Raw genomic sequence first — 27,722 nt, forward strand, 5'->3', positions numbered from 1 at the left:
GGGATTAAGGTTAGAATTATGTTTGGGGTCAGTTTCGAAATAGGGTCGGGGTTGGGCTTGTAATTGTTATAATTAAGGTAAGGATTAGGGGCTAGGGGCTAAGTAATGCATATTGTAAACTTCCAGTATCGTTGTTTAAAGATTGATTGACCTTATATGACCTTATATGAGATCATATTATGGACACATGAACACTCATGAATATTACCTAATTAAATACAGGCTCTATATATTTATTAATAAATAAACAAATTGTGTTTTAACCTGCAGTTACAGATAATAGCAGTTTAAATTCAGTCTAAGTTTGTCATCAACTATTCTAAGTATAAAAAACTACTAGTGTTGGTTTCAGTATCTGATCCTGGCCCTCGCATTACTTGGTATCAGTTTGGATCTCCCACCCCTCTTATTTGTTGTTACCTCCTAGAAAACATGTTTACACTCTCAATGTCAACACAAGTGTGTGTGTGTGTGTGTGTGTGTGTGTGTGTCTAGTGTCACCCAGAGCTCTCCCCTAGCAAACAGGCTTGTATATCTTCTAGTCATAAATCTGCGCTTGCTTTGTTCCTCTGACAGAAATAATCATACTATGTGGCAGGAGGGGCGAGGCTGTTTTCACCAACAAAATAGTGCCCTGTCACAGACATGGGGGACCTTGTACAAAGAGGCATTCCCTGAACATTAGTCTCTTAACCATACTTTTTCAAAGACACTCATCAGTCATGTCAGCATCATTAATAATTTATCCATTCATCGAGCTGGATTACTCAATAAAAAAGATTCGTGTCCTTGTGGGAGGATGACGAATAAATGTGTAATAAAGCAACACTGGCTACGCGCATGCGTACACCCCCCCACCCACCCCCGTCTATCAGGACTGTACATAGAGCTCGGGGGCTCCGCGGGCAGCCAATGGCGACGCGTCGTTTTACCCGTGACGTCATCCGCCACCCCTCTTACTAAAGAAGGAAACAAACATCCATCCAGAAGGACCGGGAGACGGAGAGAGACGGAGAGAGACGGAGAGGCAGGAGGGTGAGGAAGGGACACATAAACCCATCTAAACCTGTCTGACGGAGGACAGCGCCACAGGAAATACAGCCGGGCACAGAAAAAGGGACGTTACCAGGACCCTGAAACCCCCCCCCCCGACCTTTTTTCTTCTGTCCAGACAAACGGCCACTTTCCCCAGTCTTCTCGCGAGAAAACTTCATCGATTTTTAGCAGGTGATGATCTTGGATTATTGTTTTGTTTTTGTTTTTTTTCTGTACGACAAGGATGCATTTTGAAGTGGGCTCTGCTTGTCGAGGTAAACAACGGGAAGAGGGGTGTTTAAACTAAGCCGACGGTCGGTCACGGCGACCTTTAACGGTGGATTGAAAGGTCAGGTGGTGCGTGCGTGATGGTTTTGTGTGGTAAACAAGCTTTTTTTTCTCTCTCCTTATTTTCTTCGGTGTTTTTGCTGGTTGGAGTTGTCTCCACTAACACCACCTCCATCATCTCCTCCTCCTTAATGGAAATATCACAAGCACTTGAACGTGACTCGGTCTGGTCGAGGGGAAAAACAAGGGAGGGAGCTAGCTAGTGCTGGTTACTGTCTCTGTTTTTCTATTTGCCTCTAGCTGGGGGATGGGGGACCAAAGCCAGTTAATTCCTGTCTACAAATAGAAAATTCATAAGCCGAATAGGCAAGTAGAGCGAGAGAGTTGCTCTGAAATTTCTACAGAGCATTTGCTTAAATATTAAATGAAGTGCCAGCACAGCTTTGCATTGGTGTTTGCAGTAGTTTCATCTTTGGAGAAAACGAGGTTTGCTCGGTGTTAAGAGCGATGTGGCACCACCAAGTCGTTTCTAAGTGCTTAAGTGTGATTATATAATCGAGGTTGTTCACGTAGCTTTGTTGAAAACACGTAGAAAGTGGTTTTTTTAATAGAAATGCTGCGAGAAAGAGGAGATACAAAACGATGTCTAAACAGGAAGCAGAGAGATTGCAGACAAAGGGAGAAAGAAGAAACAAAGGGAGCAGAGACCACAGTGTCTAGACTGTGGGTTATTTCAGAAAACATCAGTTCTGTTTCCCTATTGTCGGCTTCTAATAATCATTTCCAACATTGTGTTCCTTCTAAAGGGATTAACCACTTTGTGTTTGTAACAAAACAACAGTGGGCATTTTCTGTTCTGTCCTTCAGTGTGACTCAGTAGTTTTCACCCAGCAGGGCCTGAAATATGAGCTAAGCTTGCGGCTGATACAAGAGCACAGTCTTCCCCTTTTGTTTGCTAGAGATTATCACACCTTTGTCTTTCAAAGTGCGTTCAGATGTCCATTGCGCAGAAACCAAATGGCACAATTTCAAGTCAGACAAGTTTTCATATTTTATTGTTGTGAGTGTTTTTTTATGAAAGGAAGTTGGTGGTGAATGCTTGTGACTGGTAATCTCCCGTGTGCTGGAAAGCCCCTGACTTGCCCTGTCTGGATGTATTTTATAATACACAACACATGATTAATGACTGAGTTTGGTAGTTTCATCATGCCAGTGTCAGGAAACAAGACACAGGGTATTTGTCTTGTTTTTGAGCAGTAATTACAACTGTAACTATTAATAGATTGATATTGATGAGTGGTGATCTCCAGTTGGTGATAATTACAACATAAACAAAAAAAAATGTTATATATATTCATGAGCAGCATGCATACCCTTTTCTCTCGAAAAGACCTCCCTTGATCATTAAACATTTAAAACTTCTCAAGTATGCAGTGTATCCATGTCGGTTTGAAAGCTGGGCAGATTTAAACATGGTCAACCAGAGTGATTTTTACCTCCCACCTCAGCCCTGTTTGTGAGAGGTCTTAGTGAAGGTTAGGTTAACATGCTCACTGTTTGTATGACAGCTGGGGCCAAACATGACAGCTGAACCACACTGTCTATTGTTCCTTTGTGTCAGAAAGTCAACAGCCACGGTTAATCTGTGAGCTGCTACAGGCCTTGTCCTGGTCTTTGTTGTACCTTTGTTGATCTTTATGTTGTCAGCTGTGATGTAGCCTCTGTTTGAATTGATATCTTGTCTCTTGAGGGACTGTTTTAGCTTAGAGACCTTGTCCAAGAACTTAGCTTAAACCCTCCAAATGTAGTGATCTACATAAACTGGTGTCACTGGGTTTAAAAGAGAATGATTCTGATGATCAGTTGTGAATAAAAAAATCTTTCAAGCTACACAATACTTACCTCTGGCTCAGACCTCATGTCTGGTATTTTCCAGCAGTCAGCAGTTGAACATGTGACGCAAAAGGAGAGAAGGTCTTTGTGGGCTTTTCCAAGGAAACCCTTTGTTGACACGGCTGTGATAGCATGCAGGGGATCAGAAAGAGAGGAGGAGGGAGGGACTGGGTGGGGGGTAGCTGAAGATTTAATAGCACTTGTTAGTGTGTTGGTGTGGTCGGTACGTCTCGAGTGAACTGACAGGACGTTCTGAAACAACTGCCAGCCTCTGCTGGAACACTAAGCTTGCCTGTCCTGTTTGTGTCTGTGACCAGAATATAGATGAGCAAGCAGCTGCCATGTTACAGCACAACGGGGGCAAAGGTTGTTTACAAGGGAAGTGTGATATTGTTGCCAGACGCTGGCTGTGTTTTTTGAGCGTAGTATCGGTTGATAAGATGATTCGTAAAACAGCCAGGACAGGTCTGGCAGACAGGATACCTCAACCAACTAATCTAGGCCTACCTGTCTGACTGTTTGTTCATTCACCAAGGTGTTTTTGATCTGTTGCCTCAAAGGCGGCGTCTCCCACTATGAAACTTCCTCCTGTATTGCATTGCAGCAGGACGAGGCAACAACGTCATAGGGCTGCATGCTTCGCCGACTTACGCACATACGCGCTTGTTTTCTGGGCGTATGTGTGGGGAGAAATGACTCGGGAAGTTTTGAAATGCCTTTTGTGGCAAGAACCACGGGGAGGGGAGGTGGGTACTTTCTGAAACTGTCGACCCTACTTTGTTCCTTCTCATTCATCATCTTGGTGAGGACTTAATATTGTTTTACCTGATGTGTTGTTTTTGTTCCTTGGCTGCTAATGAGTCAGAGTGTCGTTTTGTATCCAGAAATGGGAGGTGAATAGCTTAGTTATTGTCAATAATTGTTTTTAGTCACAATAATCATGACACACAATGATGATCCACTGCTTGTCATAAGGTTTCGGGGTGAGCTGGAGCCCCATTGTTCAATTGTGATTGTTTCCTTTCACATAAAACACAATTGCCTTTAGTTCTGAGGCAATAAGTGTGCCTGTAATTAGCTACAAGGAAGGAAAACAATTTACAAGAAAGCCATATACAGATATGAAAATGAGAGGTGGGTCAAATTCCAGGAAGAGCCATGCCGACTGTTCTCAGAACTGCGAGAAGGGGTGAAAGAGATGGAGGGGGGCAAGGGGGACACAACAGTGAACAAAGCTGTGGGACAGAACAGAGTCCAGCTTCTGCCAAAGGTGGTGAACGGAGCACAGTGAGTGTTGTTTGTTCACTGGGCTTCCTGTGGAGAAGCGTTCATTACTGTATTCATGCTAAAGGGCAAGTCAAAACAGGCAGACATGCTGATCTTAAATTTTCATAATACGACTCTCCTGTTATCTGTCGGCCCTGTTGACACTGCAACACACAGGCAAATGTGTCCTGTGATGGAAGATATATTAGCTAGAAAAATGCTGTGTGTGTGTGTGTGTTGGTCTAATAAGCATTCTCACTCTGTCTCTCTTTTATTCTTTTAGCAATGGCCCAAGAGACGAACCAGAGCCCGGTGCCCATGCTTTGTGCCACAGGCTGTGGTTTCTATGGCAACCCGAGAACCAATGGTATGTGCTCCGTATGTTATAAGGAACACCTGACACGGCAGCAGAGCAGCGACCGCATGAGCCCCCTCAGCCCTATGGGTAAGACAGCACACAAAAATACACAAAACAACAGATCCTGTGCCGTCTAGGTTGGTTACAGAGGCCTTGTGTTTATGATGTAAACAAATAAATGAGGCCCGTTCTATATATTTACAGCTAGAGATAAGGAGGGACTTGAGGGAGTGTGGACATTGTTTTGAAATACAACCAGTTCTAGGCCAGTCAGTGTATTTTCCCAGCTCTCCTCCCCTCCGCCCCCCCTTGCTGTTTTTTCCACTCTGTGTAATGAAACACAGCTGTTTTTCTTCATGACACTGTTCAAGGTTTTGAGGGGAGTTTACTCCTTTAGACATTTCTGAGGTCAAACCAAGTATTTTTCTCTGACTTCACCCATGATTGTACATTTTGTATACTTTGTAATGATCTTAAACATTCCTGTTTTCTGTGTGAGTTTTGTCTAATGGAGTTCTCTCTGTTCTCGTCCAGGCTCAGCTGCTAGTCCTACCTCAGAGGCCTCAGCCATTCAGAGACTAGAAGCCAGTTTAGCCAAGGTTGATGCCTCCCCCACCTCTTCACCCGACATGTCTAGGTCAGTATTGGATGTGGTTGACTGCTCGAGGTTGTTCTTTAAATTATAGAATGTGTGAACTGCTGGTTTTGTCTTGCTCATCCCTCCCTGTCTCTCTTTATATGTAAACCTTCAGAACTGTGCAAGGATCTCTTCCTGTGACTCAACAAATGACAGAGATGAGCATCTCGAGAGAGGACAAGCCAGAACCCCTAGAGCCTGGTAAAACTCACAGACACACATAAAGACACTTGAAGTTAACAGCCAGGCGAGCAGACAGTAGACACACACACACACACACACGTCTTCTCACATACAGACTTCTTAAGGCAAACATCACCCCATAGAACCCACTGTAGCCTCAGTTTATTTTTGATGCTTCACTGCATACCTTTAGCCCAACTGTTGGTTTTACTTACAGCCTCCAAGAAAGAGAGGCTGCCTAAAAATAAATCTGTTTAAAAATACCTCTACACCAGAGGGCATTCTCAGATTTGATGCAGACTGCCAGCGGCTTTCTCAGAGTAATGCACTAGTTTCTGCCAAGAACAAGACAGGGTAATTTACAGATAAGAAACACACTAATTACTGTCGTTTAGGACTAAAGCACACAATTTCAGTTGCCAGTACGTTTGCATGTCTTACAGCACCATGAACAAAACTCATTCATCTGCTTCTTGCAGATTAAAGATATCAGATAATGGTAAATTAAACCTAGCATGACTAATTTGTATTTTTTTCCCTCCTGTTGTCTTTCTTTATCTTTAGTTGTAAGCCAGCCTGCTGCTTCTAGCCCTACTCCTGTAGCTTCTTCCAGCAGTGAAGAAGGCAAGGGGGACACCCCCAAACCCAAGAAGAATAGGTGCTTTATGTGCCGCAAAAGGGTGGGCCTCACAGGTGAGCAGGGGGGACATGAGGGGCCATCATTATTATTATTATTGTTGTTGTCAGTGATGGTTGTTTTACTGGTCAGAGATGGAAAGATGGAGAGTTTTCTAAGCCCCTCTCGTATAGTTGTTCACCTCTCTTGTTCAAGCTTTGACCCCTTACCTTTGTGCTTTCAGGGTTCGACTGTCGCTGTGGCAACCTGTTCTGTGGCATCCACCGGTACTCCGACAAGCACAACTGCCCCTATGATTACAAGGCCGAGGCTGCTGCCAAGATCCGTAAAGAGAACCCTGTTGTGGTGGCTGACAAGATCCAGAGAATATAGATTTGACAAAATCAGGAGCGACAGCAACAATGACAACACCTTTGACAAAGACTGGAGTATGAGTGTGAACCTTTGAAATGAGCACTGGCATGAGTGGCTAAGTGAGGATTGAAAGGACTTGATTACAAAATTACAACCTCAAGAAAATAATGGAAAAAAAGAAGAAAAAAAATGAAAAGATCCTGTCTGAGGGAGATGCATGAATGATCACTTTTCTCCTTTTTTTTGATTAATTCATTAGTTTGTTTTATCCTATTTTCTGTGGTGTGATTTTGCCGCTGTTGAGTCCTTTTTTTTTTTCTTTTTTTTTAAGAATATGTATTGTCTTATTAAAAGCAGCCCAGGCCAACTGTCCAGGATATGCTGTGCTCCTCTCACCCTAACCAGGCGCCATTTTGTGCCAAACCGTAAACAGCCATTTTACTCGGACCCTGTCAAGTGTCAGACACTGGCCGGTCTTTCAAAGCATTCAGACGACACAATAACAGTCCACAGGAGTTGTGTCCCTCAACCTTTGAACTTCTTGTCCCACGCCCCGTTGCCACTGGAGTCAGCAAATGTTTGGAGAACCGTACAACTGTCCCCCGCCACGCACAAGGGGCTTTGTTACTTTGTCTCTGTCTTTCCTAGCTTTACCTACCTCACAGCTGCTGTGTTAAGCTTTGTCGTCTTCCCTTTTACTTTGTTTTCATCGGCTTTCACCCCAGCAGAACAATGGATCATCTTGATAGTCAGCCTCAGTGACCCTGTGATCAAGTCTGTGTGGACTATGATCGGTTTGATTGTGACGAGGCTGCTTCCATTATGGCTGGAGGTATCATGCTAGACAGGGGCAAACAAATTACTCCACGCTTCACTGAGTCTAAACATTTTCAATGGATATAATGGGTAAAGGAGATCCCCAACTGGTCTGAGCTCAGATCGTAATCTCAGACGCCTGGTGCAGGGCTGTGTATACCGACGTGTGGCCTGAGAGGAAGGATGGCACCCTTCCCTGGCAGGCCTGGTAACTTGGTGACTTTAGGTTACAATATTGTAGGGGCATGAATGAATGGGATAAATGCATGAGTTACTCTACATCTGCATTAGTGTTTCAGAAATATTTGGCATCACTCAACTTAGGGTTTCAGACATTTTATTTGCTGAGAGACAATTATCTGTTATGTTGTATTAGCTTTTTTTTTTTTTTCTCTTCCATCGATATTGTACTGATGTTAGCGCATGTATTCAGTGCATTTGTGGAGTTAGAGTATGTGAACCATGATTTTCTTTTCTGTTTTATTATTTTTTTTAAATGCGCTAACAGAACGTTCATGTGAGCTGTGTGTGTGTGTGTGCGTGTGCGTGTGCGTGTGCGCATGTGTGTATGTGGGTGGGTGGGTGTGTTGTTCCCAAACCCTTTTGTCTGTGGAGCTACCCGGTTTATCAGCACATGTTTACAGAACTACAGGAGCATGCCAGAGCTAGATTTATGAAAAATAATAGATACCAAGATTAGATGTAACTTCTCATCTGTCTAACAGCTATTGGTCTGTGTGTTTGCTATAGAGCACCGTAGAGAAGTGTGCGTGTGTATTTGTGCGCGTGCACGTGCACAAACCTGTGCAAAAGTGTGTTTTCGTGGCTGCCTGACACATTGAAACCCACGTATGTTTGTGACTTGTGTTAAACCCCCATTTTTTCCCCTCCCCTGTAAGGATGTGTTTTTCATTTAAAAGATAACTGTATGTATCCGTTTGAGTTTTTCCTTTCTGATTCTTAGTTATATGCAAATTTGTACAAAAAATGAAAAAACAACAAACTGTGTTGATATTTATGTATTACATATAATCTTGCTATCCAGCATTACGACAGAATAGTATCATGTAAATAAAACTGTACAGAGAGACATTACAAAGCCTCATTGTGTGTTGACTTTCACAGCTCACCATTTCTCAGTATTGTTGGAGTTTCAGCAGAATGTGTTTAACTATTTCAACGGTGTCATACTTTATGACCTGTCGGGGTAAATTTAAATGGGGTCATCAGGTTCATTATACCACAGCAAAGTAAAAAAAAAAAGGCCGTTTCGGGAAGATGAAGTTAATGGTGAATCAGCACAAGATAGTGGAGAGTGAACACAGTGGAACTAATTTGAATCGGGACAAGAATAGTGTAGGAGCCACACGTCAGGAGCTCCAGCATTACCCTGTAATACCTTACCTAGGCTAACCCGGCCTCTTTAGCATCCTCGTGTTAATACAGAGAGCTGGCAGGACAGGCTGTAAACTTTGCTCAAGAGACTCTTTTCCAAACCATGTCTGGGTCACACAGGAAGTATTAATCCCCGCACCCCGGAAGAAAACGATCCTGTTCCACTCTATCTAGGCCAACGCTGTACACGCAGGACACACATGATGTGTGTGTTTCAGAGACAATGTGTTTTCTCGCACTCCCGCCAGGAGCTCTGGGGGCAGAGTGTGTTCACAGATGGCGTCATGGCAACAGCTGCTCAGACAGCTGAGGTGTGCTCATGTGGTGTCCCTGTGACAGAAAGCTACAGAGATCACATTGTCTGGAGGCAAGTCTTCAGTACAATGGAGGATTTACACAAAGGTATTTTGGGTGAGGAAACAAGTCATTTTTGTATTTAAGCTCAAGATCGTTATCAGGCTGTCTAAATTCAACTACTGAGAATGTATCATAAGACGAAGTCATCACTGACCATGTCTGCCTGTCCTTAAAACCAGAGGGACAGAAGAGAGCACTTCATAACTAATACAGTGACAGTTGAGAGAAGGATGACCACACTCCAAATATGACCTGGAACAACTGCAGGCATCCTGAATCACACTTTGTGAGTGTGTGTGCACATGTGCAAAAGAGTTGGAGACACACACACTCCTTCAGTAATCTCTCACCCCCCCCCCCCCCCCCCCCCCCCCCACACACACACACACACACATTAACCTACAATTTGTTTCACTGATGTGTGCAGTCCATTTATCTGTGTCAGCCTCTCTCTCTGACTCTGTCACTGGGTGTGACTGAGGTTAAAAAGCTGGCTCACTAGATGTAAGACTTTAGAGATTCTGGCTGACTGATGACGACAGATGTTGTTACCAGATGTGCAAAATGGTTGGAAGCTACATGAGGCCACAGACAGTAAATATAAACATTAAGACACCTCCTCTCTTTCAAGTAAACAGTCACACCCATATTGACTGCATCTTCCTCCACTTGTGTGTATGTATGTGTGTGTGTCACTATCAAAACATTGTTTCTACGTTTTATAGTAAGTACTCAATGCATCTCATACCACATCAGCACAAGAAGTAATTTGGGCTAAAAATAAAACCTTTTTGCACATACATACACTTGAATGCACATATGCAATTGTGAAACATTTGAACATACAACTGTTATATCATGTTTACATCTATGCAAAAGGAATACTCTCAGGAAGCACTTGTACATATTTGTGGACGGCTATGACTCAGGAGGTAGAGCGAGTCGTCCATCGATTGCTGTGTTGGTGTCTGATCACTGGCTCCTCCTGTCCACAAGTCAAAGTGTCCTTGAGCAGGACTCTGAACTCCAAGTTGCTCTCAATGCTGCCATCTGGGTGTGAATGCTATATAAGCAGGGTCCATGTACCATATATTTACAAAGCACCCATGCATATCAGTGACACATAACACTATATAATTACTAAGGTATGTAGATACATACTTACCATATGTATATTAACAGAAATGGAGAGGGATGTCTCCTTCCTTTTGGTTCAACCAGGCTAGTTGGTTAAGCATATTAGCTAGTGTAGTAGGTTATAGCCTTTTAAAAGAAGTGATTTCGTTCTGATCATTTTTAGAGTGTGTGTGTTAAAAAAAATTAAGAAATGCTCTACAGATGTACCATATGCAAAGTATGGTTAAGAGCATTTTTTTGGGATGACAACGCAACACATCAGGAGCTGTGAATCAAACTTTGGTGTCTTAGATCAGTTGTCACATCTAAATACAAAATTAAATCTTCTCAGTTTTTAAAATATTGATCTTGGGACGTGTTCATGGAAGGATCACTTAACAGGCCTACCGAGGAGAGGAGACAACTATAAATAGGTGCAAAACCACCACAAAGAGACACAAAATGACTTAAATGGGAAGCAAGACAACCACAAGACGATACAAAATTACAACTAAGAGATGCAAAACACTCTCAAAGAAGATGCAAAATTATGCATAAGATGCAAAATAACAAATATAAAATGATAAACAAAACCATAAAAGTATAAAAAAAGACCTCAAACAGACATAAAATCGGTACAAACAGATGTGAAACAAAAAACAAAACAAAGAAGTAATTATGCAAAAATATGCAAAATGATACAAGAGATGGAAAAACAACCACAAACTGATGTGAAACAAACACAAAGAGATGTAAAATGACCAGAAAGTGACATAAAACAGCTACAAAGAGATGAAGAAATAGGCATTTCTGTGCTCATTGGGTCATTGTATCGTAATCTGTCAGAGGGTGTGGTATCACATCACAGATCATTCACAGTGCAGTTAGATAAATCGAGTTAATCGTTGTTCATCTGTGGTGATGTTTATAATAGGGCTTCATTTATAATAACAAAAATAATAATTTGTAAAAAAGTGTATATATACACAGTATATATATATATATATATATACTGTGTATATATACACTTTTTTTACACAGCACTTTTCAATACAAGTAATAAAGTGCTTCACATGAGTCAAATATAAAATAAATCTAAGTAAAATTATTAGTAAAATATTTAGACAAGAATCAAAAGCCAAAGACGGGGATTTTCCTTTAAATGCTCTACTGTGGGTTCGGGAAATTGAAATAGTGAAGGTATGCTGAAATTACGGCAGCCTGTAGGGGGCGCTACGTGTTCCCGTCCCCTGCTCTGACCTTTGACACCGGAACAGGAAACCGGCGGCAGCGGCGGCTTGTTGTCCGCTCGTGTTAGCATTGCCATTGTAACGTATTGAAGACGCACTTCGTGTGAAACTCGGACACTGAGAAAACAACCTCATGCTGCACATCTAGACCCTGCACCGATGCTCTCAGCGTCTCCGTGAAAAAGCAGTCAGGAGAGTCAGGTCAGCTCCGTGGATGTTTAGAGTCGGCGGGCCGGTTAACGCGGAGTAAAAGTGCGGTAGAAGCTAAAAGACAAATCCCGCACCATGGCGGATGTTACTGCTCGTAGCCTGCAGTACGAGTACAAAGCGGTGAGTATGTTTGCAGATAAACTTATAATCACCAACACATGGGAGGTGGGAAGTTTAATACGCTGTTGTGTTATCAAGCTAACTAGCGAGGTTATTTGTTTTTAATTCAGGCTGCTTCTTGATTAGCTAGCCATCCCGCTAACTAGCAGTTAGCCTAGCTTGAGCCATGTAGATTGTCATTGTGTTTTTATTGTCAGAACTCGAACTTGGTGTTGCAAGCTGATCGCTCTTTGATCGATCGCACACGGAGAGATGAGCCCACCGGAGAGGTGCTGTCCCTGGTGGGGAAGCTGGAGGGGACCAAGATGGGTGACAAGGCTCAGAGGACCAAACCTCAGAAGCTGGAGGAGAGACGAGACAAGTCAGTACTGTCAACAACACATTGTTAAACAACAAACTAAAGCAGCAGCTGACATTACCACCACATACACTGTAGACACACAACACAACAGACGTGCAATTTCTTTTGAAATTGTGAATGTATTCAAAAGCTTCTGGAGAAGCTGACATTTTTCATTTTGACATGACTGCTAAATGTGCGTAATCTTTGTTTTTATAAAATAATAGTATAAATTATTCAGTCCAAAAGTTAATTGCAAGACAATGTTTGTCATCTGCCATCTGATAGAAAATTCTCACTAATTTGTGATCACATCAAATTCAAGCAACATTTCAAAATAATATGCAGTTTCATTTGCTTTACTGCTTACTGATAAAATGTTAAGTTTATAAAGATCCACTGATGGATTATCTGACAAAATCATGTTTGAGGGCTCTGCACAGTGATTCTCATTCTTCATTGAGATTAAGGAAAAGCAAAAATTTTTGCTCCGCTTTGGAAAATATTGGCCACTGACACGGCTAAAGTATTCAATGTATGATCTGTTTAATACACTTAAGTTTATTTGTTTGTTCCTGTCCCTGTTGAGCGACACTAGCTTTAATCCTGTTGCATTTTCACTTGTTCTGTCTACACAGGAGGCGAAAAAGAGATGAGGACAGACACGATACCAACAAAATGAAGGGCTTTACCCTTCTCTCTGAAGGCATTGATGAAATGGTGGGAATTGTGTACAAGCCTAAAACCAAAGAAACCAGAGAGACCTATGAGGTGTTGCTCAGCTTCATCCACGCTGCGTTGGGAGATCAGGTCAGTGAACACTACAACAGCTGCTGTGTTTTTCTCCCCATCAGTCACCAACACCTGACGTGTTGTTTCACTCTGTTATTATATCTCATCTGCAGCCGCGTGATATCTTGTGTGGAGCAGCTGATGAAGTATTAGCAGTGCTGAAGAATGATAAAATGAGGGATAAAGAAAGGAGGCGTGAAGTAGAGCAGCTTCTTGGACCCGCTGACGACACTCGCTACCATGTGTTGGTCAATCTGGGCAAGAAGATCACAGACTATGGGGGCGACAAGGATTTACAGAACATGGGTGAGTACATGGGAAGTCAGCTATGGAGTAATGATCGGTGCTGTTTTCCTCAGCCTAACAGAAGCCTCCTTGCTGTCAGTCTCATGTTACCTGTCAGTTTTTTTGACTTCACACTGTATTTTCTATCCACAGATGACAACATTGATGAAACTTACGGTGTGAACGTCCAGTTTGAATCTGATGAGGAGGTAACGTTTTTTTTTGTTTTTTTTTTTTGCCTTTTCTTATCAGACGTGTAGCTCAGAAGTTCTAGCTTTAAAACATTTGGGAAGAATAGGTTGTCACTTTTCTTGTAATCTAGGAAGGGGATGAAGACCAGTTCGGTGAAGTACGAGATGAACACTCAGATGAAGACAGCGGAGAAGAACCAGAAATGGGCTGCACTCTTTCAGCCAATGTAAGTGCAGCATCTGCGTCAATACCAGTCCTGTATTAAGCTTGTAGTCTGATTTAATTTTTGTGAATTAATACACATTACACTGCTCAGAAGACTAATAAATTACTCTTCATTTAGCTCGGTGCCACAGGCGATGTGATGACAGTGAAGAAGAAAGATCTCCATCCTCGAGACATCGATGCCTTCTGGCTCCAGCGTCAGCTCAGCCGTTTCTATGACGATGCTATTGTCTCCCAAAAGAAGGCAGATGAAGTCTTAGAAATCCTCAAGGTATGTTTGTCACCTCATCATTTTTGTCTGGAGCAGATTCACGTGTAGTTTTCTTAGTGGCTCATCTGCTCTCTCTCTGTATCCCACAGACGGCCAGCGATGACAGAGAATGTGAGAACCAGCTGGTGTTGCTGCTGGGCTTCAACACCTTTGATTTCATTAAAATCCTCCGTCAGCATCGTCGCATGAGTAAGTCTGCGTTGCAGTATGACATCGTTTCTGATTGTTGTATCTTGTGCCTGTTTGAAGTTGTTAATTTTGTTCTTCCCTCTGACTCACAGTTCAGTATTGTACCATGCTGGCAAGTGCTCAGAGTGAGGCAGAGAAGGAACGGATCATAGGAAAAATGGAGTCTGATCAGGAACTGTCAAAGATTCTTTACCAGCTGCAAGAGACGGAGAAGGAGGATATTATTCGAGTAAGACCAGTTGCCTGTTTAATTATTTGTATAAATTGATTGTCTTGTTTAGTCCATCACGTCACTTGTTGTTGTGTTTTGGTGTCTTTAGGAGGAGCGATCTCGCAGGGAGAGGGTGAGGAAATCTCGTGTTGATGACTTGGAAGCAATGGACATTGACCATGGAGAGGTAAATAATGCAGCACTGATCATATATCACGTGCACATCATGCGAGCAGGTTGACTGCTGTGGTAGATTCACTATTAGATAACTACATTGGGTGATAAAATAGCTACAGTGACACTGATACTATGGCACCATACAGATATGTAAACACTAAAGTTGACATGTAGATCATCCTCTCTTCCTTTCCAACAGTCAGTGGCCCCTCGGCAGTTGCTAGACCTCGAGGATCTGGCCTTTACCCAGGGCAGCCACTTCATGGCCAACAAGCGTTGCCAGCTGCCAGACGGCTCTTTTCGCAAACAGCGCAAAGGTTATGAAGAGGTCCATGTGCCTGCCCTCAAACCCAAGCCTTTTGCTGAAGATGAGGTTTGTTGGTTGTTTTTTTTTTTCAACCTTCAATTCAAAGGTTTCCACTTGATCACAACCGGATAGATTTGTTTATTTATAGATAGATTTGTCTTTAATGTCATCATGTCATCAGGTGCTTGTTGCTATTGAGAAGCTGCCCAAGTATGCCCAGGCTGGATTTGAAGGATTCAAAACCTTGAACCGCATCCAGAGCAAGCTGTTCAAGACCACCATGGAGACAGATGAGAACCTGCTTGTGTGTGCACCTACGGTAAGAAAACTTCTTTAAAGCCAAAAGCATTGAGACTGTTTCTCCCAAGTGTGTTTTACCCTATAATTCTGATTTTCCTTGTGCACACAGGGAGCTGGTAAGACCAACGTTGCTCTGATGGCAATGTTGAGGGAAATTGGAAAGCACATAAATCTAGATGGAACCATTAATTTGGATGACTTCAAAATCATCTACATCGCACCTATGCGCTCACTGGTACAGGAGATGGTTGGAAGTTTTAGTAAGGTAAGCCTCGTCTCTCTCTCCTCCAGAGCTTTAACACACTTTAAGGTCATTTATGAGCTTGAGGTCTACAAATGACAGTTTTACTTTTCTTTTCTTCCCAGCGTTTGGCAAGTTACGGCATCACAGTGTCCGAGCTGACAGGAGACCACCAGCTCTGCAAAGAGGAGATTAACGCTACTCAAATCATCGTGTGCACCCCTGAGAAGTGGGACATCATCACCCGTAAAGGCGGAGAGCGTACCTACACCCAGCTAGTGCGCCTCATTATCATTGTAAGTAATGTCGATGTGTTGAAGAAGGGTTTTGACATGAAACTAGATGTTGACCAAATTTATTTGACACAAACTCCCGTGATAACCAAGTGAATGTGTCGTGCAGGATGAAATCCACCTGCTGCACGATGACCGTGGACCCGTGCTGGAATCTCTGGTGGCGAGGACCATTCGCAATGTGGAGCTGACCCAGGAGGATGTGCGTCTGCTGGGCCTCAGTGCCACACTGCCCAACTACGAGGATGTGGCTACCTGCCTGCGTGTAGATCCTGCCAAGGGACTCTTCTACTTTGACAACAGGTAAAAAATAAAAAGTTAAAACATGATTATTCATGTCTGAAGTTCTAAGGACGCTTTCCATAACAGCTACATGTTTTTTTTTTGTTGACACTTTTGCATATTCGTCTGATAACCATGTTATTTCTCTGTAGTTTCCGTCCTGTGCCCTTGGAGCAGACTTATGTCGGCATCACAGAGAAGAAGGCCATCAAACGCTTCCAGATCATGAATGAGATTGTGTATGAAAAGATAATGGAGCATGCTGGAAAGAACCAGGTGAGTCCTGCCTGACTTGTTCTTCCCAGGTAACCTGATTCAGTGACCTTGTTACTATGAGGAAGAAACTAGATCCACAATGATTTAGAAACTTGTCACTGACTCCTGACATTCATTTTGTCTCCAATAGGTCCTGGTGTTTGTCCACTCCAGGAAGGAGACTGGAAAGACCGCAAGAGCTATAAGAGACATGTGTTTGGAGAAGGACACACTGGGTCTTTTCCTCAGAGAGGGTTCAGCGTCCACAGAAGTGTTGAGAACTGAGGCAGAGCAGTGCAAGGTGAGCCAACACTGAATTAGATCACCACATTCAGAGTTTTCTTTGGTGCTTGGTCCCGTTCAATTTACACCTGAACTTTCACATCCAGAACCTGGAGCTGAAGGATTTGCTGCCTTACGGTTTCGCGATCCACCATGCTGGTATGACCAGAGTGGACCGTACGCTGGTAGAGGATCTGTTTGCAGATAGACACATCCAGGTTCTGGTGTCTACAGCCACTCTGGCTTGGGGTGTCAACCTGCCGGCACACACCGTCATCATCAAAGGAACGCAGGTGTACAGCCCAGAGAAAGGCAGATGGACTGAGCTCGGAGCCCTGGACATTTTACAGGTCAGTATGGACTAGATGGTTACTACGCTGCAGTGAAACTGTCTTTGTATTGTTGCTAACTTTGATTAATTATATCTGATTTCAGATGCTTGGTCGAGCAGGTCGTCCTCAGTACGACACCAAGGGAGAGGGAATCCTGATCACGTCCCACGGAGAGCTGCAGTATTATCTGTCCTTGCTCAACCAGCAGCTGCCCATAGAGAGTCAGATGGTGGGCAAGCTGCCCGACATGCTGAACGCAGAGATCGTACTGGGCAACGTGCAGAATGTGAAGGTCAGTGGCTGACACGTAGAGACACTTTGTTAAAGGTGTAAGGAGCTGAACCAATTTACATCCCCTTTCAGTTACGGTAATTTCTGATATTTTTTGTGTTAGGACGCTGTCAACTGGCTCGGCTACACCTACCTGTATGTGCGCATGCTCCGCAACCCCACTCTGTATGGAGTCTCTCACGATGACCGGAGTTCAGACCCCCTGCTGGAGAGGCGCAGGATGGATCTGATCCACACAGCAGCCAATGTCCTGGATAAGAACAGTCTGATCAAATATGACAAGAGGTCCGGCAGCTTCCAGGTATGCACATCTATCAGCTGAGTTTGTGCTTCCAGTGTTTGAAATTAATTATGAATTGGATTCCATGGTTAAATGGTTGACTTTTGTGTGTCTTTACCTGAAGGTGACAGACCTGGGACGCATTGCCAGTCACTTCTACATCACACACGACTCCATTCAAACCTACAATCAGCTGCTGAAACCCACTCTCAGTGAGATTGAGCTCTTCAGAGTCTTTTCACTTTCCTCAGAGTTCAGGAACATCACTGTGAGAGAGGTATGTCGACTCCAGACACATATAGCGGTTTGAAACATGCTAAATGTAAATAGTAACATTAAGCTCTGTGTTTTAGGAGGAGAAGCTGGAGCTTCAGAAGTTACTGGAAAGAGTTCCTATTCCTGTGAAGGAAAGCATCGAGGAGCCCAGTGCTAAGGTAGCAGACATAACCAGTGGTGATGATTACAAACTGAAATTACACAGTGTTTGGTCAGAAAAGCCAACAATCAAAAATCATATAAGTATATAAGAGAACGTGGCTGGTTTCAGATTCCAGACAAGGCAACATTCGTCAAAACAAAATCAAGGCTCTCAGTCATTTTCAAGTTAACAATGTGCTGCTGCTGAATCTTTGATCTACTACGTGTGATCTAGTCCTTATGATGATCGTGGCCTGTTTTTTCCAGCGCACAGATTTAACGAGCAGAATGAAATCCAAGTGAGTGATAGATCCTATCCTGTGTGTGTTCTCCTTTCAGATCAATGTGCTGCTCCAGGCGTACATCTCTCAGCTCAAACTGGAAGGGTTCGCTCTCATGGCAGACATGGTGTATGTCACACAGGTATGGCAATACATCCAGTGCTTTCATTACTTTGCCGTCAACTTTCTTGCTGTATACATCTTTTTGATTGATTTTTTTTTTCTCTCTCTCTTTCAGAGTGCTGGACGGCTAATGCGGGCCATATTTGAGATTGTGCTCAACAGGGGCTGGGCTCAACTTACAGACAAGACCATGAATCTTTGCAAGATGATTGACAAGAGAATGTAGGTCTAATTGTTTTCTTATCAGAATGAACGTAGACTTAGCTGAGCCAAGGCAGGCCACTGATACCCTGTATCTCCACAGGTGGCAGTCGATGTCTCCCCTGCGACAGTTCAAGAAGCTGCCAGAGGAAGTGATCAAGAAGATTGAGAAGAAAAATTTCCCCTTCGAGCGTCTCTATGACCTCAACCACAATGAGATTGGTGAGTTTTCTTCCTCTACAGCATCCTCGTAGAATCCCCTCCTCAGCCTGGAGAGTACCTGGAAGTCATGTGTTTTATTTATTTTTTCTCAGGTGAGCTGATCCGAATGCCAAAGATGGGGAAGACCATCCACAAATATGTCCACCAGTTCCCCAAACTGGACCTGGCCGTCCATCTGCAGCCCATCACCCGCTCCACGCTCAAGGTGGAGCTCACCATCACTCCTGACTTCCAGTGGGATGACAAGGTCAGTCGTGAGACATACGATGTGCTGCACCTGAAGTGCTTCTGTTTCTCAGCCTGCTGACTCACTTTAATCTTTGCACTTAGATTCATGGATCATCGGAGGCTTTCTGGATCCTGGTTGAGGATGTGGACAGTGAGGTCATCCTCCACCACGAGTACTTCCTCCTCAAAGCCAAGTACGCCCAGGATGAACACCTTGTGACTTTCTTCGTCCCAGTGTTCGAGCCTCTGCCACCGCAGTACTTCATCCGCGTGGTCTCAGACCGATGGCTCTGTAAGTAACTTGACTGAAACGTGATAAAGAATTCACATGATGTTTACGTAAACATTTCAACTAACTGCTTTACTCTTCCTGTTTCTCCTCAGCCTGTGAGACTCAGCTGCCGGTGTCCTTCCGTCACCTGATCCTACCAGAGAAATACCCCCCACCCACTGAGCTGCTGGACCTACAGCCGCTGCCCGTCACTGCTCTCAGGAACTCTGCCTTTGAGGCTCTCTACCAGAACAAGTTCCCCTTCTTCAACCCCATTCAGACCCAAGGTACAGTAGGAGAAAACAAAGTGCCTGCTTTTCATCCAAAAGATGCAACATTCATCAAAGGATAGGCACATTTCATGTTGCTCTCTGACTCATTTGTATTGTTCCTGTCCCCTCAGTGTTCAATGCTGTGTACAACAGTGACGATAATGTGTTTGTGGGAGCTCCTACTGGCAGTGGGAAGACCATCTGTGCTGAGTTTGCTATTCTGAGGATGCTGCTGCACAACGCAGAAGGTCGCTGTGTCTACATCACACCAATGGAAGCACTGGCTGAACAGGTATGACGTCATTTGCAATCTGGAAGTGTATCAGCAAAACTAGCATTGCTTACTTTTTCCGTGTTAAATAATTAATAATCATGTTAATATTTGTCTCGCAGGTATTTGTCGACTGGCACCAGAAGTTCCAGGATGTCCTGAACAAGAAGGTGGTGCTGCTGACCGGGGAGACCAGCACAGATCTGAAGCTGCTGGGAAAAGGTGACATTATTGTCAGTACGCCTGACAAATGGGACATTCTGTCTCGTCGCTGGAAACAGAGGAAGAACGTCCAGAACGTCAGCCTCTTCATTGTGGATGAGGCACACCTCATCGGAGGAGAGAACGGAGTAAGAACACAATCCTGCTTTGTAATTTTATATCGTACACATTGGGTGTGTACTGCAGTAGTCATTTATAGGCTGTGCATCATATTAATTGTCCCTTGTTTCTTTTCAATAGCCTGTGTTAGAGGTCATCTGCTCCAGGATGAGGTACATCTCCTCTCAGATTGAGCGTCCCATCCGCATCGTGGCCCTCAGCTCGTCTCTGTCCAACGCCAAAGACGTGGCCCACTGGCTGGGCTGCAGCACCACAGCCACATTCAACTTCCACCCCAACGTCAGGCCTGTGCCTCTGGAGCTGCACATCCAGGTCTGTAAACTGTCTGCTAGTCAACAAAAACAGGGATTTGTTTTAGCAAGAAGACACAAATTCCTGTCAGGTTTCTTATTTGTTGTTTTATTTCCTGGACTGTTTAGGGCTTCAATGTGAGTCACACTCAGACTCGCCTGCTGTCTATGGCTAAGCCGGTGTACCACGCCATCATGAAGCACTCACCCTCTAAACCTGCCGTGGTGTTCGTCCCATCCCGCAGACAGACTCGCCTCACAGCCATCGACATCCTCACTTTCTGTGCTGCCGATGTGGTTCCTCAGAGGTCAGTCACTGCAAAGAGAGCGTGCCTTTGGATGAGGACTAGACGTGTGACAGTGCTGGTGTTGCTCCTACATATCCATACTGTGGCAAAGGAATAAATTTATTTTGTTCTGTAGGTTCTTGCATTGCACTGAGAAAGACCTCGCACCATTCCTGGAGAAAATAAATGATTCAACTTTGAGAGAGACTCTGGCCAACGGCGTGGGCTACCTGCACGAGGGCCTGTCTGCAACTGAACGCAGAATAGTGGAGCAGCTCTTCAACTCAGGTATGACTCACTCCTGCTCTGCGTCTCAGTGTAGACTATGTAGGTTTAGGACTGGATAATTATTTTTGGTATTTTTGGTTCTTCTCCTTTTTTATAGGCGCTGTTCAGGTGGTGGTGTCCTCTCGCTCACTCTGCTGGGGCATCAACATCTCAGCTCACCTCGTCATTGTCATGGACACCCAGTACTACAATGGCAAAATCCACGCGTAAGGCTCTGACTAGTTTAGTTTCAAAAGATGAGTACGTGTCTGACGTATTGTGGTAGTGACATTGTCCTCATGTTTTCATTTCTCCCAGATATGTGGACTATCCCATATATGACGTCCTCCAGATGGTGGGAAAGGCGAACAGACCCATGCTGGATGACGAGGGACGCTGTGTCATCATGTGTCAGGGCTCCAAGAAGGTAGAAGGACCTCTGTTGTTTGTGTGTTTTTGAAAACAGTGGCATGGGCTAAAGCAGCAAGAACAAACCAAGCGGTTCCTTTTGTCTGTTCTCAATAGGACTTTTTCAAGAAGTTCCTGTACGAGCCGCTGCCGGTGGAGTCTCACTTGGACCACTGCCTCCATGACCACTTCAACGCTGAGATTGTCACCAAGACCGTGGAGAACAAGCAGGACGCTGTAGACTACCTGACGTGGACATTCCTCTACCGCCGTATGACCCAGAACCCCAACTACTACAACCTGCAAGGTGGGTGTCATCCTGTCGGTTTGAAAATTTTGAATAAATATAGTTTTTGTTTATACTGGATCAGATATTGGGTACAACTTCTAAATGTCATGTGTTTGCGTTCACCTCATCAGGCATGTCCCATCGTCACCTGTCAGACCACCTGTCAGAGCTGGTAGAAAACACATTACATGACCTGGAGCAGTCCAAGTGCATCAGCATAGAGGATGAGATGGATGTAGCGCCACTCAATCTGGGCATGATCGCTGCCTACTACTACATCAACTACACCACCATCGGTTTGTTGAAAATCTGTTATCATTGCCTGTCAGGTTTATCCTAGATCCTTAATGTTTGAATTCAAACATAACTTTGTTGCTTTGTTTTTGTGTTTGGCAGAGTTGTTCAGCATGTCCCTGAACGCCAAGACAAAGATCCGTGGGTTAATTGAAATCATCTCGAATGCCGCTGAGTACAAGAACATTCCCATCAGACACCACGAGGACGCACTTCTCAGACAGGTAAACGCAGCACACAAATGTAACCAATAATCTGTGCAATAATATTAACACAACCCTAATTAGTCAGTAAGATAAAATTTCATCTTATTGCCTTTTTTTTTTGCATTTCAGCTGGCACAGAAAGTCCCCCACAAACTGAACAACCCGAAGTTCAACGATCCCCACGTGAAGACGAATCTGCTGCTGCAGGCCCATCTCTCCAGGATGCAGCTGAGCGCTGAGCTGCAGTCGGACACCGAGGAGATCCTGAGCAAGGTACAGATTAATGATGATCTAGCCACTGAGGTGGGGCTAAGCCTTACACAGTCATGTTTCTGGATTTGATTCCATTATGTATATTTAACGCTCGTGTTTGTTGTGTTTGCAGGCGATCCGTCTGATCCAGGCCTGTGTCGACGTGCTGTCCAGTAACGGCTGGCTGAGTCCTGCACTGGCAGCCATGGAGCTGGCACAGATGGTCACCCAGGCCATGTGGTCCAAGGACTCGTACCTCAAACAGCTGCCCTTCTTCACCTCAGAGCACATCAAGCGCTGCACTGACAAGGTAAATGATACGCTTAATGAAGTCTAAGTCTTAACAGATCGTATGCCTACTAAAACTGACCATTTTACCCCTGCTCTTTTCACCAGGGTGTGGAGAGTATCTTTGACATCATGGAGATGGAGGATGAAGACAGAACTGCTCTGCTGCAGCTCTCAGATGCCCAGATGACAGATGTGGCTCGCTTCTGTAACCGCTACCCCAACATCGAGCTGTCATACGAGGTGGCAGAAAAAGACAACATCAAAAGGTACGTGTGGATTCTTCTTGTCGGCAGCATCATTTGAACAAGTGACATGATATATAAATAAAGTGATAATGAAATACAGAAGTTTAAAAATCCCCGTGATAAAGATAATGAGGTCTAATTTTCATCATTTTCATTGCACGTTATTATTTGTTGCAAATGTTAATGTGTGTTTCCGTGTTTCTTCACAGTGGGAGTCCAGTTCTGGTTCAGGTTCAGCTGGAGAGAGAGGAGGAGGTGACGGGGCCTGTCATTGCACCTCTCTTCCCCCAGGTAAATTATATGTGTTATTGGATTTTCAAGAGCCTATATAATATTTTTTTTTTTTCCATTGACATGTAATGGCTTTTTTGTAAATACTTTTCATTGCTACAGAAACGTGAGGAGGGCTGGTGGGTGGTGATCGGAGACCCCAAGTCCAACAGCCTCATCTCTATCAAGAGGTTGACTCTTCAGCAGAAAGCAAAGGTCAGTAAGAGTCTCCCACTGTGTTTACTCTGTGCCTTCAAATGCTCTTAAAACCAACATTTGGTTAATGGGTTACGTGTCCCTCTCTGCAGGTCAAGCTGGACTTCGTCGCACCAGTGATGGGCGTTCATAACTACACCCTGTACTTCATGAGCGACGCGTACATGGGCTGTGACCAGGAGTACAAGTTCAGCGTGGATGTGAAGGAGGCCGACAGCGATGGAGACAGTGACTCAGACTAATCAGTGACTGGATTATTGCAGCCTCAGACGTTTTGTTTGATGTAAAGGATCAGCAGGTGTTTTTTTCTTTTTTTTACTGTAGATATTCAGCCTGGTTCATGTCCCCTCACTCTCTGTGAGCACGTCATTATTCATCCTCTATGCGCTTGTGAAAACGTCATTTTATTCAGTGGTTGTTTCTCAGTTTTAATCATCTGAATGATGTACACCAGTCCAGAATTATAGTGCGCAGGGCCTGTTTACAGTTAATATAATCAGACATGTATTATAGATACATGGCAAACTGGAGCCCTGGTCTGGGTTTTGAGTGTTTTAAGTCTATTACACTTTGGACGTGGTGATCTACTTTCAGCTTTCAGGTCGGCCTGAAATGTGATAAACACATTTATCAAGCTGGTCTGTCCTATGTAGTTAGCGATGGTACACTCTTCTTCCAGAGTTGTCTCGTTATATTTTTCACTAATTGTTTTGTTATGAAATCAAGGTCTTGGACTGGTCTAAAAGTTTTTTAGTATGATGTGCTGTCTGGAATATTTTTTGCAATAAACTGAACCCACACAATTGTTTTATAATGTTTTATATTTATTTATAGAAACATTATGAATGCATAAATTCTAAGTTGAGCTGTTATAATGAAATGTAGACTCACAAAGCACAAGATGCACTGAAGCATTATTATAAGTTTAGAAACAAACGTGAAAGTTGACAGGTGACATGTTTAAACACCATGATATTAAGCAGAATCTTGCTGAGCTATCAGATATGCTGTTGAATGAATAATAATGTGGTGACCTCAGGACCACAAAGTTCCCAGTGTAACTTGCAGTAACTGTTTTCGATCAGTGAAAAACCACACATTCAGTCTTCTTCTTGGAACCTCCAGATGGCGATCTCGCCGTCATCGCTGCAAGAGGCCAGCAGTCCCGCCTCCTTTGGGTTCCAGGCGACACAGTTGACATCCTGGCTGTGAGCTTTGGTTGCCTGAGCAGCCAGCGAGAACACCGGCTGGTCCGGATCAGACGATTCGTCCTCCTTAAACACTCGAACTGCGTCATCTCCGCTGGCAGTTGCCAGAGCACCAGTCAGCCTGCACCTGAACACAGATAGATACACATAAAAGTCTCAGTTTGATCTAACAGGATGACAAATTCAGGTGAAGACCTGTGACAATCACAATACATTTGACATGAAGATGGCATCACTGTATTTAGCTGGTGATAAGTAAACCTAAATGGAGGTTTTATGTAATTCTTGCACAAAGAATTTACCTCTGCAGCGATACTAAGAGAGGCTGTGTACGTTCACCCTCAAATGGCACATTTCCCTTCAGTTTAACCAAATTCCAGCAGTAGTTTGGAGAAACAAAGGTATAGCATCACATGAGAAATGTTGGAGCTGTTTCCCCACAGGGATGAGATAACGTTGATGAACAAACAGACTGATCCACAGATGACAGTGCACTGTACCCATACAAGCCATGAAAATGAGATGCATCTTACCAGGCGACGTCATACACTGTTCGTCCGTGGTACCCTGACAGAGTGCAAACACACTTCCATGACAAGTCTCCTGTTTAACAAAGCAGAGCACAGAAGAAATAGTTGGATAAAAATAGTCCACCAGTGTATGTCCACTCACATGATTGTCCTTTTCATGTATTTTGTATATGCTTTGACAAAAATGTGCATTAAATTTAGGGTTTGTATTAAGTTGAATAATTAATTACTAGCAAACTTAACAGCAAATGATTTTAGGCATCAAACTGACGACAATCAGGCACAACTTCAGACTTGTCTGAAATTTTTAGAGGATTGTCAAAATGACAAAAAGGTGCCATGATTTTTAATGATAGCAAATGATGTTGCCAGTGTCATGCAGCTTCTGTGCTTGATAACAAGCCAACTATGATCACTGCCTGCTGATTATTATTGCTACAGTAAGACTAATGCTGTGTGCCACTGACAACTCACCCTGTCCAGCTTCATTTGGATACTCCTTCCAAATCTTCACGGTGCGGTCATCGCTGCAGGAGGCCAGTCTCTGTCCGGTCGCGTCAAAAGACAAACTCCAGACTGTGGACGTGTGTCCTTCCAAGGTGGCCCGGCACTCCCAGTCATCATCCTCCTCCCTGTATATACAAATGTTGTTGTCGTAGCTGGCTGAAGCCAGGAGCTGTGAAAATACATGGTTAAAAACATAGTAAGGCAATAGTGCAACACATTGAGGAACCCTTCAGGTGCATATAGAGCAGAGTGTGACCCACCTCCTGGGTCGGGTGCCACACAACATGCTTGACATCTTGTGTATGGGAGTTCACGACAGTGACGCACTCATACTCATCTTCTTCATCCACTGTGAAAACAAAGGGAAAGAGATCATTTTTATGAACTAACTAATATGAATTGGATTCATGCCATGCCTCCAAGAGGACAACACAATCTCAACACAAACCTTCCCAGACCCAGACACTCTTGTCTCGGCTACATGTTGCTAACAGGTTCCCTGAAGGGGCCCACGCCACACATTTGACCTCGTTCTCATGTCCTTCCAACACAGTCAAACTCTAGAAGAGAAGAAGAGACACTGGGTGAAATCTGCAAAAGGTACAGCACTTTACAAAGTGGAAACTTTAACATCTCATCTTACCTCAAAGTCATCATTCTTCTTTTTCCAGATACATGTGGTTGCGTCAAAGCTGGCAGAGGCCAGATAATTCCCACAGGGAGACCACGCCACCTTCCTTACAGTGCGCTGGTGTCCATCCTCAAGCACACTCTTACAAATCCAAGAGTCACCTGAAAAATAAAAGAGAAGGTCAAGAAGGTTGTCGACCATCAGGAGGCTTTTAATTGTCTTAATAAACTCAGAGGGCAGTTTTACAAATTGGTTATCAGAACTGCTTTATGGCTAAATTAATTCATTGGATTTTGCATCAGTGTAATCATGAAGAAACTAATTTTTTTCAATTAACTGCTTTAACCAAAAGAGTCATTTCTATCTGGTTATTTTTGGCAAACACCTAACCAGTGTCTGCCAATAACAAGTCACTTACCTTTTTAACCTACAGACCCCAAATATCAAGTTGTGTTTTAAATGTAATCCCCCTGAATAAAACACCATTGTCCCCAAAGACCTAGATCCCATTCAACATACCCTCAGTTTGTTTTACTCATAACTACTCATATACTAGATATTACCAATGGAGAATGACCGTGAAGATTATTTTCTCTGATTGCAAGTACTTGGTCTGGTAAAAACGATGACAGGAGCATGAAACATCATCACCACTGACTTTAGAGATCACCCAGATGAAAGGTTAACGCAGGTTCACTCTTTACAGCTGCAGGAATAAGTGAAGCAATGACATCAACGTTACTTCCTGAACACTGTAATCAGCACAAAGTTTCTGTAAGGATCAGAGAAGACAGGGCGTCCTGTACTGTTGTAGTATCTCACTGCCTGACCAGTATTCAGTCAGTGTCGCCTCCTGTCTTGTAAGTTTACACTCAGTTCATGTTCAGGCAGCTCACCCTCTCGGCCCCATATCCGGATGGCCTTATCGCCGCCGCATGAAGCCAGCAGCGTCCCGGACGGGCTCCAGCTAACGAACCAGCACCGGGAGTCCGGGTGTGCGTTCAGTCTCTGAACCGGGGACAGAGCTTCCTTCATATCTGAGCCGCTGGACTCCTGTCTCCTGTCCGCTGACGGTTCACTGGCGCCAGATAAACACGTCAGAGACACCGCGACGCGCCGCGACAGCCCGCACAAACAAACAGTGCTGCTGTCCCACACAACAGCCACTGCTCAGCTACTACAGGAATTGGAGGAAAAATGGGAATGTGTATCTATATATATATATATATATATACCAGAGAACAAAGTACAAAAGTTCACAAACACAACCACACAGGAAGTGCCGCCATCTTTGATTATCAGGTGCTTTACGCGAAGCATTATGGGGCTTTTTTTTTTTCTTTTTTTCTTCTTGTCACAAACGTGATGAAAAACTATCACATAACTTGCACTAAATGGACAATTATCGCTTTCAGAAGAATAATCAATTATTATTGATTAGAG

The 27,722-nt window shown here is 43.8% G+C and overlaps 3 protein-coding genes across 4 annotated transcripts; 2 read left to right on the top strand and 1 right to left on the bottom strand.

The window, feature by feature from the left end:
- Positions 1 to 985: 985 nt before the first annotated feature.
- Positions 986 to 8,566, top strand: zfand5a (zinc finger, AN1-type domain 5a). 2 transcript variants are annotated; one of them, XM_071482456.1, is made up of 6 exons: positions 986 to 1,227; positions 4,766 to 4,927; positions 5,375 to 5,477; positions 5,593 to 5,678; positions 6,225 to 6,353; positions 6,521 to 8,566. In XM_071482456.1, exons 2-6 carry the CDS (start codon positions 4,768 to 4,770, stop codon positions 6,667 to 6,669), a joined length of 627 nt encoding a protein of 208 aa, XP_071338557.1. In that variant the 5' UTR covers positions 986 to 1,227; positions 4,766 to 4,767; the 3' UTR covers positions 6,670 to 8,566. The 2 variants fall into 2 exon arrangements, with proteins under 2 accessions (XP_071338557.1, XP_071338556.1); XM_071482455.1 differs by having other exon boundaries at positions 1,170 to 1,310.
- Positions 8,567 to 11,628: 3,062 nt separating this feature from the next.
- On the top strand, positions 11,629 to 24,206 carry snrnp200 (small nuclear ribonucleoprotein 200 (U5)). Its single transcript, XM_071482457.1, has 44 exons — positions 11,629 to 11,915; positions 12,113 to 12,276; positions 12,894 to 13,065; positions 13,161 to 13,353; positions 13,486 to 13,541; positions 13,655 to 13,750; positions 13,868 to 14,020; positions 14,110 to 14,209; positions 14,302 to 14,438; positions 14,530 to 14,607; positions 14,797 to 14,970; positions 15,086 to 15,223; positions 15,314 to 15,469; positions 15,571 to 15,741; positions 15,848 to 16,041; positions 16,173 to 16,296; positions 16,427 to 16,576; positions 16,665 to 16,907; positions 16,993 to 17,181; positions 17,284 to 17,481; positions 17,585 to 17,737; positions 17,814 to 17,894; positions 18,217 to 18,300; positions 18,397 to 18,503; positions 18,586 to 18,704; positions 18,797 to 18,951; positions 19,035 to 19,224; positions 19,317 to 19,490; positions 19,607 to 19,767; positions 19,869 to 20,096; positions 20,209 to 20,400; positions 20,508 to 20,686; positions 20,802 to 20,953; positions 21,051 to 21,159; positions 21,251 to 21,359; positions 21,458 to 21,647; positions 21,761 to 21,925; positions 22,026 to 22,147; positions 22,259 to 22,402; positions 22,515 to 22,691; positions 22,778 to 22,938; positions 23,127 to 23,208; positions 23,311 to 23,403; positions 23,496 to 24,206. The coding sequence occupies exons 1-44, from the start codon at positions 11,871 to 11,873 to the stop codon at positions 23,643 to 23,645; spliced, it is 6,408 nt and encodes a 2,135-aa protein (XP_071338558.1). The 5' UTR covers positions 11,629 to 11,870; the 3' UTR covers positions 23,646 to 24,206.
- On the bottom strand, positions 24,207 to 27,588 carry ciao1 (cytosolic iron-sulfur assembly component 1). The gene is made up of 7 exons (XM_071482458.1): positions 27,176 to 27,588; positions 26,292 to 26,440; positions 26,097 to 26,208; positions 25,909 to 25,997; positions 25,616 to 25,817; positions 25,145 to 25,214; positions 24,207 to 24,738 (listed from the first exon to the last, which is right to left on the bottom strand). Exons 1-7 carry the CDS (start codon positions 27,312 to 27,314, stop codon positions 24,504 to 24,506), a joined length of 996 nt encoding a protein of 331 aa, XP_071338559.1. The 5' UTR covers positions 27,315 to 27,588; the 3' UTR covers positions 24,207 to 24,503.
- Between the last annotated feature and the right edge of the window lie 134 nt (positions 27,589 to 27,722).

The sequence above is a fragment of the Trachinotus anak genome, unplaced genomic scaffold, assembly GCF_046630095.1.
Source record: "Trachinotus anak isolate AG129_WGS33_773 ecotype Australia unplaced genomic scaffold, CSIRO_AGI_Tana_v1 ptg000008l, whole genome shotgun sequence".
Classification (NCBI taxonomy): domain Eukaryota; kingdom Metazoa; phylum Chordata; class Actinopteri; order Carangiformes; family Carangidae; genus Trachinotus; species Trachinotus anak.

Bases quoted from the DNA above. Each gene is read 5' to 3' on its own strand.
- zfand5a (XM_071482455.1), top strand. From the start codon at position 1,280: ATGCATTTTGAAGTGGGCTCTGCTTGTCGAG. The intron at 4,928-5,374 runs GTAAGACAGCAC...GTTCTCGTCCAG, and splicing joins GAGCCCCCTCAGCCCTATGG to GCTCAGCTGCTAGTCCTACC. The intron at 5,679-6,224 runs GTAAAACTCACA...CTTTATCTTTAG, and splicing joins GCCAGAACCCCTAGAGCCTG to TTGTAAGCCAGCCTGCTGCT.
- snrnp200 (XM_071482457.1), top strand. From the start codon at position 11,871: ATGGCGGATGTTACTGCTCGTAGCCTGCAGTACGAGTACAAAGCG. The intron at 13,066-13,160 runs GTCAGTGAACAC...TCTCATCTGCAG, and splicing joins ACGCTGCGTTGGGAGATCAG to CCGCGTGATATCTTGTGTGG. The intron at 22,148-22,258 runs GTAAACGCAGCA...TTTGCATTTCAG, and splicing joins AGGACGCACTTCTCAGACAG to CTGGCACAGAAAGTCCCCCA.
- ciao1 (XM_071482458.1), bottom strand. From the start codon at position 27,314: ATGAAGGAAGCTCTGTCCCCGGTTCAGAGACTGAACGCACACCCGGAC. The intron at 25,818-25,908 runs GTGGGTCACACT...GTATTTTCACAG, and splicing joins TGTGGCACCCGACCCAGGAG to CTCCTGGCTTCAGCCAGCTA. The intron at 24,739-25,144 runs GTAAGATGCATC...ATCTGTGTTCAG, and splicing joins ACAGTGTATGACGTCGCCTG to GTGCAGGCTGACTGGTGCTC.